This window comes from Hyla sarda, chromosome 3, assembly GCF_029499605.1.
Source record: "Hyla sarda isolate aHylSar1 chromosome 3, aHylSar1.hap1, whole genome shotgun sequence".
Classification (NCBI taxonomy): domain Eukaryota; kingdom Metazoa; phylum Chordata; class Amphibia; order Anura; family Hylidae; genus Hyla; species Hyla sarda.
The window spans coordinates 161616215-161628529 of record NC_079191.1 but is presented as its reverse complement, the minus strand read 5'-3'; the positions used below and the strand labels follow the sequence as shown (position 1 = coordinate 161628529).

The 12315-nt window shown below is 37.1% G+C and overlaps 1 protein-coding gene across 1 annotated transcript in view; it reads right to left on the bottom strand.

Moving 5' to 3' along the window:
- Nucleotides 1-12315, bottom strand: part of LOC130361838 (probable cation-transporting ATPase 13A4) — a 135533-nt gene that overhangs the window by 109692 nt on the left and 13526 nt on the right. The window contains exons 6-9 of the mRNA XM_056565397.1: nucleotides 11514-11583; nucleotides 5534-5668; nucleotides 5213-5285; nucleotides 1064-1195 (exon numbers count right to left, since the gene is read on the bottom strand). Of these exons, the coding sequence (XP_056421372.1) occupies nucleotides 1064-1195; nucleotides 5213-5285; nucleotides 5534-5668; nucleotides 11514-11583 (410 nt within the window). The remainder of the gene's footprint in view (nucleotides 1-1063; nucleotides 1196-5212; nucleotides 5286-5533; nucleotides 5669-11513; nucleotides 11584-12315) is intronic.

The window sequence follows — 12315 nt, the reverse complement described above, 5'->3', positions numbered from 1 at the left end:
CCTAACCCCCCTTTTTTTCTCTTCCTTTCCTGTACCCCGTCTATACCTCATTTATACTTCCTTTATACATCCTTTCCTGTACCCCGTCTATACCTCTCGCCCAATTAAAAAAATAATAATAATAATAATAATAATAAAATAAATCAACATATTTGGTATTGCTGATGATGGAAAAATAATAAAGTTATGCCTCTTAGAAGGTGAGGAGAAAAATAAACAAAATTCACAAATGAAATTTTTTGTGTCATTATGGCCAAAATGGGCTGTGTTCTTAAAGGGGTACTCCATTGAAAACCATTTTTTTTTTTTAATCAACTGGTGCCAGAAAGTTAAACATATTTGTAAATTACTTCTATTTAAAAATCTTAATCCTTCCACTACTTATCAGCTGCTGTATACTACAGAGAAAGTTTTTTATTTTTGAATTTCCTTTCTGTCTGACCACAGTGCTCTCTGCTGACATCTCTGTCCATGTCAGGAACTGTCAGAGCAGGAGAGCTTTGCCATAGGGATTTGTTTCTGCTCTGGACAGTTCCTGACATGGACAGAGGCGTCAGCAGAGACCTCTGTGGTCAGACAGAAAATAACTATACAACTTCTTCTGTAGTATACAGCAGCTGATAAGTACTGGATAGATTACGATTATTAAGTAGGATTAGTTTACAAATCTGTTCAACTTTTTGGCACCAGATGATTTTAAAAAAATAATTGTTTTCCACCGGAGTATCCCTTTAAGCTGTGCTAACTTTTCTAAAGTCTGCAACAACAAAAAAAAGTATTTAACTACACCGTTATGGAGGTGGTATAGACTAAGCATACAGTGTTAACTGCACAACATTTTTAAACATCTTTAAAAAATCTTGAGCAATCTTACACTGACTAGTTTTAGTTAAACTAAGCAAGTTTTTGAATATGTCCCCAATATGTTAATAATAGGAACTAAGAAAGATAAAAACATCTCAAAACATTGACATACTTTATATGTATTATATGCTTCAATTAAATCTGTAATGTGGTCAGGTTTTGTTCAATTCAGCTTTTTTACCTCATCGATAGGTCTCACCTGTTAACATTCCTTCATTCACAACACATGTCCCATTGATTATTATGGCATCACAAGACATAAAAAAGTCTTTGCCAGTCAAAACAATAATATCTCCTGGAACTAAGTAGCGAGATTCAAACTGACTGTAATCTGCAAAGAAATGTAGACACGGCTGTTTGAAGAATAAGGTTCATATTCCTTACAGGATAAACAAATTTAGCAAAGTACTCTATAATAGTGGTGGAACTTTATCAAGGCAACTTACAGCTAGCTACTTAAAGGGGGTGTCCAGTGAAAACTATCTTTGTACAGGGGATACATGTTTGCTTGTGGGGGTTCAACTGCTAGGACCCCTACGATCTCCTGAACTGAACCCCAGCTCTCTGAGTGGAGAGCATCATGCAAATGGCACACACTCCATTCAGAGATACCTAAGTACAGCAGCCAGGTCTCTAGGGCACTCCCACAGAAATGAATAGAGCGTGTGTCGTCTGCAGCACGCACACTTCTCAGAGGGTTGGGGTCCTGCTCAGACACATATCCCTTTGTTTTTCACTGGACAACCCCTTTGAAGTCTCAAAAATCTAAACTAACCATGATGGATTTTATGCAAATCTTGTTTTATTTATGTCTTTTTTTTTATGCAAATATAGAAAAAAAAGTAGTGCATATGTAATATACATGCACAATTGTCTATTTATCATTTACATTTTTAGTATAACTGAAATCAATATTCTTAAACTAGGCTAAAAGTATCTGTAGACAGTAAAAGGGTTGGATAAAAAACATAATGGGGCAATATTTTTGTGTAAACGGTGCCAAATTTGTTATAAAAAGTGATTTTTTTTCAGAAAAAGGGCATGAAAGGGGCGGGCTTAAATTGTGGCAAATTTTCAAAAGTCTACGCCACAGAAAAAAAAAAAAAAAAAGATCCTTAACTACACCACCTTAGCCTGTTGGGGACGAAGGGGGTCATAGCGGGGTGGTCCCGGCAGCTATGTGCCGCCGAGACCTTTGGCTAATGCTGGACATCACCAATCACGGGATGCCTGGTATTAACCCCTTAGACGCTGCAATCAAAGTTGATCACAGCGTCTAAAATGTTAAAAACACGCACCAGCTGCTCAGTGATGCTGATCGGGACCACTGTGCACGGTGTACCGATAAGCTGGGAGGACAGTGGGATTGCCCTTACCTGATGCTCCAGTCCGCCATGGCAGGCTGGAGCAACAGAGCACCGATAACACTGATCAATGCTATGCTATGGTGTAGCATTAAACAGTGTATGCAACCTGAAGATTGCATGTAATATTCCCCTATGGGGACTATGTAATCATGTAAAAAAAAAAGTTTAAAAAAATTAATAAAAGTGATTTAACCCCTTACCTAATGAAAGCTTGAATGACTCCCTTTATCACCAATAAAAAAAAATGTAAACAAAAATAAACATAAACATATGTGGTATCGCCGTATGTGTAAATGTCCGAACTATAAAAATATTATGTTACTTTAACGGCACGGTCAATGGCATATACATAAAAAAATACCAAAGTCCAGAATTGCGTATTTTTGTTCACTTTGTATTTTTTCAAAACAAGAAGAGGACATTTTTAAACATGCAAATTTTTGCACAAAAGTTATAATTTTTAAAAGAAGTAAAACAAAATCAAACTTATATAAGTTTGGTATAATTTTAATTGTATGGACCTAAAGAATATATATAAGGGGTCATTTTAAGTGCACTGCGTGGAATTGAAAGCCCCCCAAATTTACAAAATGTTTTGTTTTTGCTTTTTCAATTTTGCCCCATAAATAATAATTTTTTTGTTTTGCCATAGATTTTGTAGTGAAATGATAGCTGAATTACAAACTAAAATTGGGGGCACAAAAAGCAAGCACTTATATGGGTCTGTAGGTGAAAAATTAAAAGAGTTATAATTTTGAAAAGGGGAGGAGGAAAAAACAAAAGTGCAAAAAAAAGAAAAAAAAGTCCCGATCCTTAACCCCTTAAGGACCATGGTTTTTTCCATTTTTGCACCTTCGTTTTTTCCTCCTCACCTTTTAAAAATCATAACCCTTTCAATTTTGCACCTAAAAATCCATATGATGGCTTATTTTTTGCGCCACCAATTCTACTTTGCAGTGACATCAGTCATTTTACCCAAAAATCTTCGGCGAAACTGAAAAAAATTATCATTGTGCGACGAAATTGAAGAAAAAACACAATTTTATAACTTTTGGGGGCTTCCGTTTCTACGCAGTACATTTTTCGGTAAAAATGACACTTTATCTTTATTCTGTAGGTCCATTAAAGTGATACCCTACTTATATAGGTTTGATTTTGTCGTACTTCTGTAAAAAATCATAACTACATGCAGACAAATTTATTCGTTTAAAATTGTCATCTTCTGACCCCTATAACTTTTTTTATTTTTCCACATTTGGGGCAGTATGAGGGCTCATTTTTTGCGCCGTGATCTTAAGTTTTTAGCGGTACCATTTTTGTATTGATTGGACTTTTTGATCGCTTTTTATTCTTTTTTTCATGATATAAAAAGCGACCAAAAATACGTTATTTTGGACTTTGGAATTTTTTTGCGCATACGCCATTGACCGTGCGGTTTATTAATGATATATTTTTATCGTTCGGACATTTATGCACGCGGCAATACCACATATGTTTATATTTATTTTTATTTACATGGTTTTTTTTATGGGAAAAGGGGGGTGATTTGAACTTTTATTAAGGAAAGGGTAAAATCACATTTAGTAGCTTTTTTTACACTTTTTTTTTTACAGTGTTATAGCTCCCATAGGGACCTATAACACTGCACACACTGATTGCCAGCACTGTTCACTGCAAAGCCATAGCCATAGCCAGGCTTGGAGCAATCAATCACCGAGGGGACATGCCGGAGGCAGGTAAGAGGACCTCCACTCGTGTCCCAGTTGATCGGGACACCGCATTTTCACTGCGGTAGTCCCGATCAGCCCCGCTGAGCTGCCGGGCAGCTTCCACTTTCGGTTTAGACGCGGCGTTCAACTTTGAACGCTGCGTCTAAAGGGTTCATAGCGCGAGCACCGCGATCGCTGCCGTGTGCTATTAGCCCCGGGTCCTGGCATCAGATACATTCCGGGACCGAACCGATATGACGCAGGAGCCGGCCAAGGACGTAAATATACGTACTTGGTCGTTAAAGGGGTTATCCAGGAAAAACCTTTTTTTATATATATCAATTGCCTCCAGAAAGTTAAACAGTTTTGTAAATTACTTCTATTAAAAAATCATAATATTTCAGTACTTATGAGCTTCTGAAGTTAAGGTTGTTCTTTTCTGTCTAATCCCTTTCTGATGACACCTGTCTTGGGAAACGCCCAGTTTAGAAGCAAATCCCCATAGCAAACCTATTCTAAACTGGGCGTTTCCCGAGACAGGTGTCATCAGAAAGCACTAAGACAGAAAAGAACAACCTTAACTTCAGAAGCTCATAAGTACTGAAAGGATTAAGATTTTTTATAGAAGTAATTTGCAAATCTGTTTAGCTTTCGGGAGCCCGTTAATATATATATATATATATATATATATATATATATATATATATATATATAAGTTTTTTTCCTGGAATACCCCTTTAAGAGGTAAAGGTGGTGTAGACTAAACACAGTTTAAGATGCAACAGATTTAAAAACATCCTGAGTCATTGTTAAAAAAAAAACTGGCAAAATGTCAGACTGCCTAATCTAAGTCAAGCAAGTTTTTTAATATGTCCCCCAACTTTTCTTAAGACAGTCACCCAAGCCATCATCATCTTATCATTGCAGGCTTGGCTTCTGGAACCCCTGATGATAAACTGGCCAAACATTTACCCTGAAGCAGATGGGGTAAATCATTTAGGGTGGAAGATAATTGTTCCTTCAGAGCCTTGAGAAGGGGGCCCCCTTTTATAAAGTCCACTGATATGTATTGTCTTTATAAGAAAACCCTATAAAACAGGTCAACGTCTCTTACATGGAAATACTAAAAGCAGTTCTGCAACCCCTGGATTGAGTATTATAATCATAGTTACAAATACTGTTCAAGACAAACCTATACAAATCCCCACTTGTCTTTAATACAACCTGGAGTACATCTTCCCACATATTTATTACCTGTTTGTATATGCATACCTTCATTTCTTTTACAGACAGTCACTTTCATGTTATTATGCGCTTTGACCAAATTGTGGAGCTTTGAGGATTGCTATGCAAAAATCAGGTACAAAATGTAATATAGTAAGCTCAATTGTTTAGCAAATAAATTAAAAGCTAGCATTAAAATTGAAAAACTTTCAGCTTTTATATGCAAAAAAATGTGGTAACAAAAGCAGTTATAATCATACTAATAATGCAAGCTGTCATCTATACATACATCTATACATCACAATACAGTTCATGATTTACAACAAAGAAATTGTTAAATTGGATGAATGAAAAACTTGAATTAAATACCTGATAATATTCAACCATTGATAATGTTATGTTACATATACAAAGCACCAGAATGGCCAGGGCGTAACCCAGATATCCTTCTACCAGCATAAGAGTTATAGCAGCAAACTGGTAGATATATAAGAAATTCAAAACCTGTGTACAGAAACAACATAGAAATCAATGTGGGTAAATAGTGCGCAACCAGTCTTATTCCCTAAACCGTAGATGTGTTTTTATCTATATCTACTGACTTAAAGGGGTACTCCGGTGAAAAACTATTTTTTTTAATCAACTGGTGCCAGAAAGTTAAACAGATTTGTAAATTACTTCTATTAAAAAATCTTAATCCTTCCTGTACTTATTAGCTGCTGAATACTACAGTGGAAATTATTTTCCGTTTGAAACACAGAGCTCTCTGCTGACATCATGAAAACAGTGCTCTCTATTGACATATCTGTCCATTTTAGGAACTGTCCAGCGTAAAAGGAAATCCCCATAGCAAACTGTTCTGGACAGTTCTTAAAATGGACAGAGATGCCAGCAGAGAGCTCTGTGTTTCAAATGGAAAAGAATTTCCACTGTAGTATTTAGCAGCTAATAAGTACGGGAAGGATTAAGATTTTTTAATAGAAGTAATTTACAAATCTGTTTAACTTTCTGGCACCAGTTGATTTAAAAAAATATAAGTTTTTCACCGGAGTACCCCTTTAAAGAAACTTAAAGAAACACTAAACCTAGATATGATTGATACAAGTAAGCATATCTCTGAGACAAACAGTCTTGTAAAAATTTTACGTAACTGTGAATTTGCTGCCAATTTGTTACATTTTTATCTGTGAGATGGCTGGAAGGGTGGGGTTTAATAATGGGAGGGGCTTTCAAAAATGATGTGCAGGCGGGGCGGAAGTTTGTATATAATATAAAGTATATATAGTTTCTTAGATACACAGAGATTTCCTTGTATTTCCTTGTTTGAATTGCAATATTAGACAAAATAGGATCCAATAATAGGAAAGTCTTAGAGATAATTCATAAAATTACAGGCATGTCAATAGAGAATGATCCAGCTCTCCTGCTACTTTCTATGTTTTCTGGAAGTCTTTCCCAAATCTCTTTTCTGTTTCCTGATCTTAGCTGCCAGGACATTTATCCCTCACTTGTGGAAGGTCCAACAACCTCCCACGATCACTGAATGGTTAACAGAAATCAACAAGTTGTGTAGAAGAGCTCTTGGTAGCAAATACTTCTGAGTAAGAAGCGCAATCAAGATTATGGTTTCCTTGGGTGTAATATACTTCCTCAAAGGATTATAACAATCTCTACCTCTCCAGTAATACACAGCTTACTGGTATGGTCTTGAATTTGATTCTTTTTGTAGGTCTTCATTCCTGTTTTCGATATCCTTCTATTGTGGATCTAATTGCTCTTACTTTTGTTTTCATGGCACAGCTATAACCTTTAATTGATTACAAGTGATTGTGGTTCAATATTTTACTAGGCTGTGTAATTCTCATGTGTCCTACGCATAAGCTTTCTAAGGGTTCCTAACGTGTGTCTGGATCGGTTCCAGCAATGGTATTGTGGTTTACTTGTTATATTCATATATATGTTGTATTCATGTCATTAATCTCAACATGCTTTGTTGTTATTGTTTTTCCCTACCTACTCTTTTTTTTCTCTTCCTTTCCTGTACCCCGTCTATACCTCATTTATACCTCCTTTGTACATCCTTTCCTGTACCCCGTCTATACCGTCTATACCTCTCCCCCAATTAAAAAATACATTTCCCTCTTTTCCCATTTTACAAAAAAAAAATTATAATAATAATAAAATAAATCAACATATTTGGTATTGCTGATAAAGAAAATTCACAAATAAAATTGTCTGTGTCATTATGGCCAAAATGGGCAGTGTTCTTAAAGGGGTACTCAATTGAAAAACATATATTTTTTTAAATCAACTGGTGCCAGAAAGTTAAACATATTTGTAAATTACTTCTCTTTAAAAATCTTAATCCTTCCAGTACTTATCAGCTGCTGTATACTACAGAGGAAGTTCTTTTATTTTTGAATTTCCTTTCTGTCTGACCACAAGTGCTCTCTGCTGACACCTCTGCCCATATCAGGAACTGTCCAGAGCAGGAGAGGTTTGCTATGGGGATTTGCTTCTACTCTGGACAGTTCCTAAAATGTCTATAAATGGAGAAAAAATAGGGAAACCGGAGGGGGCGCCTCGTGTGATACCGTAAGGATGGTGAAAGAGAGAGAAATGGTGGTGCCTATTTGACCCCTAGGTAGTAGCTGCTCACCTTGCAGCAAGTAAAAACTTGCATATCAACCCACAATAGGGTATAGAGAGGAAGCCGGAACCGCTGCTGAGCCTTAGTTTGCAGGAGATGTGAATCCGCCTCCTGAGACCGGACCAATAATAGCAAAAAGAAACCTTTGGATGGCACTGCTGATTCCAATGGTAGGGGTAACAAACTGTAGCCAGAGATGTAGGTAGTACAAAACACTGGACAGTATATTTAGTAAACCATAAAACAATAAAACAGAAGGATTACGCGTTTCGGGGGAGCCTCCCCTTCTTCAGATCAGTATGTCAAAGGTTACAATCATGCAGGTATAAAAACAGGAGAAAATGGGCACCAAAAAGGTACTGGGAGGGGCTAAGCACAGGTATGTCACATATTCAGACAGGTCACAAAACATAGACCTACATTTATCATTGTCTTTAGACAGTTTTTTGTGTCTAAAAAAGGGGCAAAAAAGGCGCAAGCATGGTTTTTTTGCACCTTTTTTGCCCCTTTTTGTTTACACATTTCTGCTGATTTTGAGTTGCAATCCACTGATTTTGAGTTGCAATCCACTGATTTTGGCAATAGACATGATATGGAAGGGATTTATCATTGCCCCTTTTTGTAAAAAGGAGCAAAAAAAGGTACAAAGCCACTGAAAAGTCTCTAAAACTACACCAGCCCAGACATGGTGTAGCTTTTTGGTGTATGTGTAGACAGAAATTTCAGAAAATGTGACCTGCACAAAATTAATCAAAACTCTTTTACCTTTTAATAAATTTGGTTCTCCTACACATTATCAGCACACACAAAAAAAGGTGTAAAAAATGCTTCACTTGCACTGCAATGATATATGATAAATGTGGGCCATATTGTTTTAATTTAATAAGGTGCATGATTAACTTCATTGAAGGACATCTGGCAGTTTGCACAAATACAAATATGGTGTAAAACTAATATGTAGTACAGTTAATTCATTGCCAGCAGCTAGCATCCACATCCAGCGTCCAGATGTAAACATCCAGACTCCAGATGCACATACTGCGGGCTACAGCACTGTTAGTAGAAGCTGTAGCCTAATATGTGATCGTGATCTCCAGTAGTGAGAGTGGTTGCTAAGGACGCGTCGCACAGGGGCAGGTACCACATGACGCGCTTTGTCCAATGGTTAGCGGGGCAGTGTAATATGTGTGTACAAGCTCTGCCGATGACATCGCTGAACTGCGCTATTAGGTGGAATAGATCGGAGGGCAAGGAGGTACTTTATACTGGCACAATATTGGTGCGTGTAAGAGTACAGTGATATGGGATATCGGGCTTATCAGGGGTGTATGTTGTAGGTGCCGACCGTCGGCGGCGCAAAAACCGCAGGCAGCTGTCAGCTATGGGGCAGACTAAGATAGAGGGCAAGATATATAAAATGTATAAATGTATAAATGCTTGTGGTACACATTGCTTGAAGTATAAGCAAGTATTATAGGGACCAATAATTCTTGTATTGGGGGATATATATATATTTATATATATATATATATATATATATATATATATATATATATATATATACATATACCAGGGCAATATATATGTATATAGGTAAGGGCTATCAATCATAGTGCGAGAGAACTGGTTAAACATATGTGTGAATCTACATATGAGACCCTAAGAACACCATGATTCATGTGTTTAGGGAATGTATATGTACAAAGGCAAGATATATGTATAGGTATAGAGTATATATCCCAGGGCATATTAATGGTCTGATTATAAATATGTGTGGATATATATCTGAGACCATGAGAACACCATGTATATAAATGTCTAAAGTAAAAGTAATAAAAGTACTTATTATGTGGATGATATTGAATATCGATAAAGATAAGAATGCAAATACGTAAGACTGTATGTAAAAATTTTCAAAGTATCCAAGGTAAAAGAGTAAAAACAAAATACTATAAAAAAAATTAAAAAAGGTATGGGAGTCACTAAATAAACATAAAAATATGTGTATCAAATACAGACAAGTATAAAATTAGATGGGAGCTAGCTCTGTAAGAACGATCGGTTACAATAAAAACAAAAGGACATGTACAGACATACATTAAATGGCTGAATACTTTACGAGTCGAATATCTCTAAACGGTATAGTGGTGCAGGGGGTGAAATGCACGGTATAAAATAGGATAGGTGGATCATAAGTTGCATTCTATCATGTCGTTTAAACCACCTGGGGATAGGGTACGGAGGGCGGGAATTCAGAAATGTTCACGTCTTCTCAGAGTTTTAAATCTCTGGTTCCCATTTTTGGAGATGTGTTCAATGGGTGTGGCCTGAATGACACTAAAAATCTCCATTGTGATGTTCCGTGAGATGGCGAGAGAAGATGTGCAGAAGGAAGCCGTGTACCGTATTGTTCCGATGCTTATTCATGCATTCCCTAAAGCATTGTATAGTTCTGCCTACTTATTGCTTGTTGCAAGAACATTGCAGTAGATAAATGATGTATTGAGAACCACAATTAAGGAATCATTTGAAGGTATGGGTCTCCCCAGTGACAGTGGAGGAAAAAGTTTGTCATCTGTGGTTGATATTAGTACAACATTTACAGCGAGACAAACCACCCCTGAAGCTAGCTGTAGTGTCTGGAATAATAGATGGGTGGGACTGTTGGGATGTGGATTTTAATTTACTAGGAGCCACCAAATTTCTTAGGGTACGTGCCCAACGGAACATGAGTAATGGTTTAAGTGTAGAAGGACAGACCAATGTTTGGATAGTATAGTTCTAATGGCCTTGTGCTCTCTGCTGAAAGTAGTGACAAAATTGTGTGAGCGGTCTGTAGGCTCAGTGGTGGGTACAGATTTTGGAAGTAAGCAGGATACCTGGACAAAGCTCTGGTGTAAGAGGACTGCACCAGAGTCCTGTGCTTAGCCCCTCCCAGTACCTTTTTGGTGCCCATTTTCTCCTGTATATATACCTGCATGATTGTAATATCTGACATGCTGATTTGAAGAAGGGGGAGGCTCCCTCGAAACGCGTAATCCTTCTGTTTTATTGTTTTATGGTTTACTAAATAAACTGTCCAGTGTTTTTAAAATGGACAGAGGTGTCAGCAGAGAGCACTTGTTGTCAGAAAGGAAGTTAAAAAAATTCCTCTGTAGTATGCAGCCGCTGATAAGTTCTGGAAGGGTTAAGATTTTTAAATAGAAGTAATTTACAAATCTATTTAACTTTCTGGCACCAGATGATAAAAAAAAATGTTTTCTAGCAAGTACCCCTTTAAGGGGTTAAGGAAAGAATTGCTGAGATTTTTTTCCGGATAACTTTAGTAAAGTTCATAGGTAAAAATCAAAATATTCTCTTTGCTATTAGAAACAGACAATCAACAAACTTGTTGACAGATTGACAGATACATCTTATCAGGTCCTATATAATGGGGTATTTTTTCTTCCAAGAAATTACTGTTCAATAACTGTATTTTATGGATGCAAATCAACAGAACACACCCTATTTAAACATGGAACAAACATCACATTTAAGTTAAAATTTAGTTCTGGACAATAATAGAAGCAGTAAGAAAAATTAATCTACATTTGTATCAATACATAAGTTAAGTAAACTGTTAGATTAGATAATATAACATGTAACAAAAAAAATCTGATAATCTTGTTTTGGTAAATTCTAAAGAACATGAAAATATACCTTAAAAATCAAAAGTTTCCAAAGTGGTGCAACTTCAACTTCAATGGTGTTATGTCCACAAACTAATCTCCTTTAGGAAAAAGTAACATCTTTAAAAAAAGGGTGATCATTATATTATAATTGTAACAGTTTCCAAAAAGTATATTTTGCTTCCAGCACTGGGAGGATCAGCAACATAACTGAAAGCTCCAATGCAAATTCAAGCCTTGATCTACTATGTGCTTTTTATGATACTGGTGCCTTATTATGTATCAAAGGAGTACTTTATCAATAGCTACCTGTGCAACCCGTTTACCTACACTGCCCCAGTGACCAGGGCCAGCTCCTGCCATGGGCTAAGTAGGCGGCTGCCTAGAGCGCCCCCTTGATGAGGGCGCTGCCTGTCGCCTCAATTATAATATTGATGGTGCTGCGAGCCATTACATACAAAGTAATTATTACTGTGCTGTGCCCCGGGCCAGTCCCCACAGTATGCTCTAGCAGTAGAAGAGGAGATACACACCCCCAGGAGCTGACAAGAGAACATGGGGAAAAATGCTTGCAAGTCTGTCAGCGTATGCCGGGGACTTGAGCGGCTCCATACTCCCTGCATTCACAGTTACATCTGATCTGTGCTGCCCTGTGCTGTTTTCTTCTTCTTAGGCTGTGTTCACATGGCCGTCTGTCCCCGTTTTTTTTATCCCTGTTTTGTTTCCTTTTTGCAGGTTGTAAACGGATTCAAAACGGTTTAAAAAAAATCCCATTCATGTCCATCAAATCCCCTCATTGCTACAGCCCAGCATTGGAAAGCGCTTCACAGGTA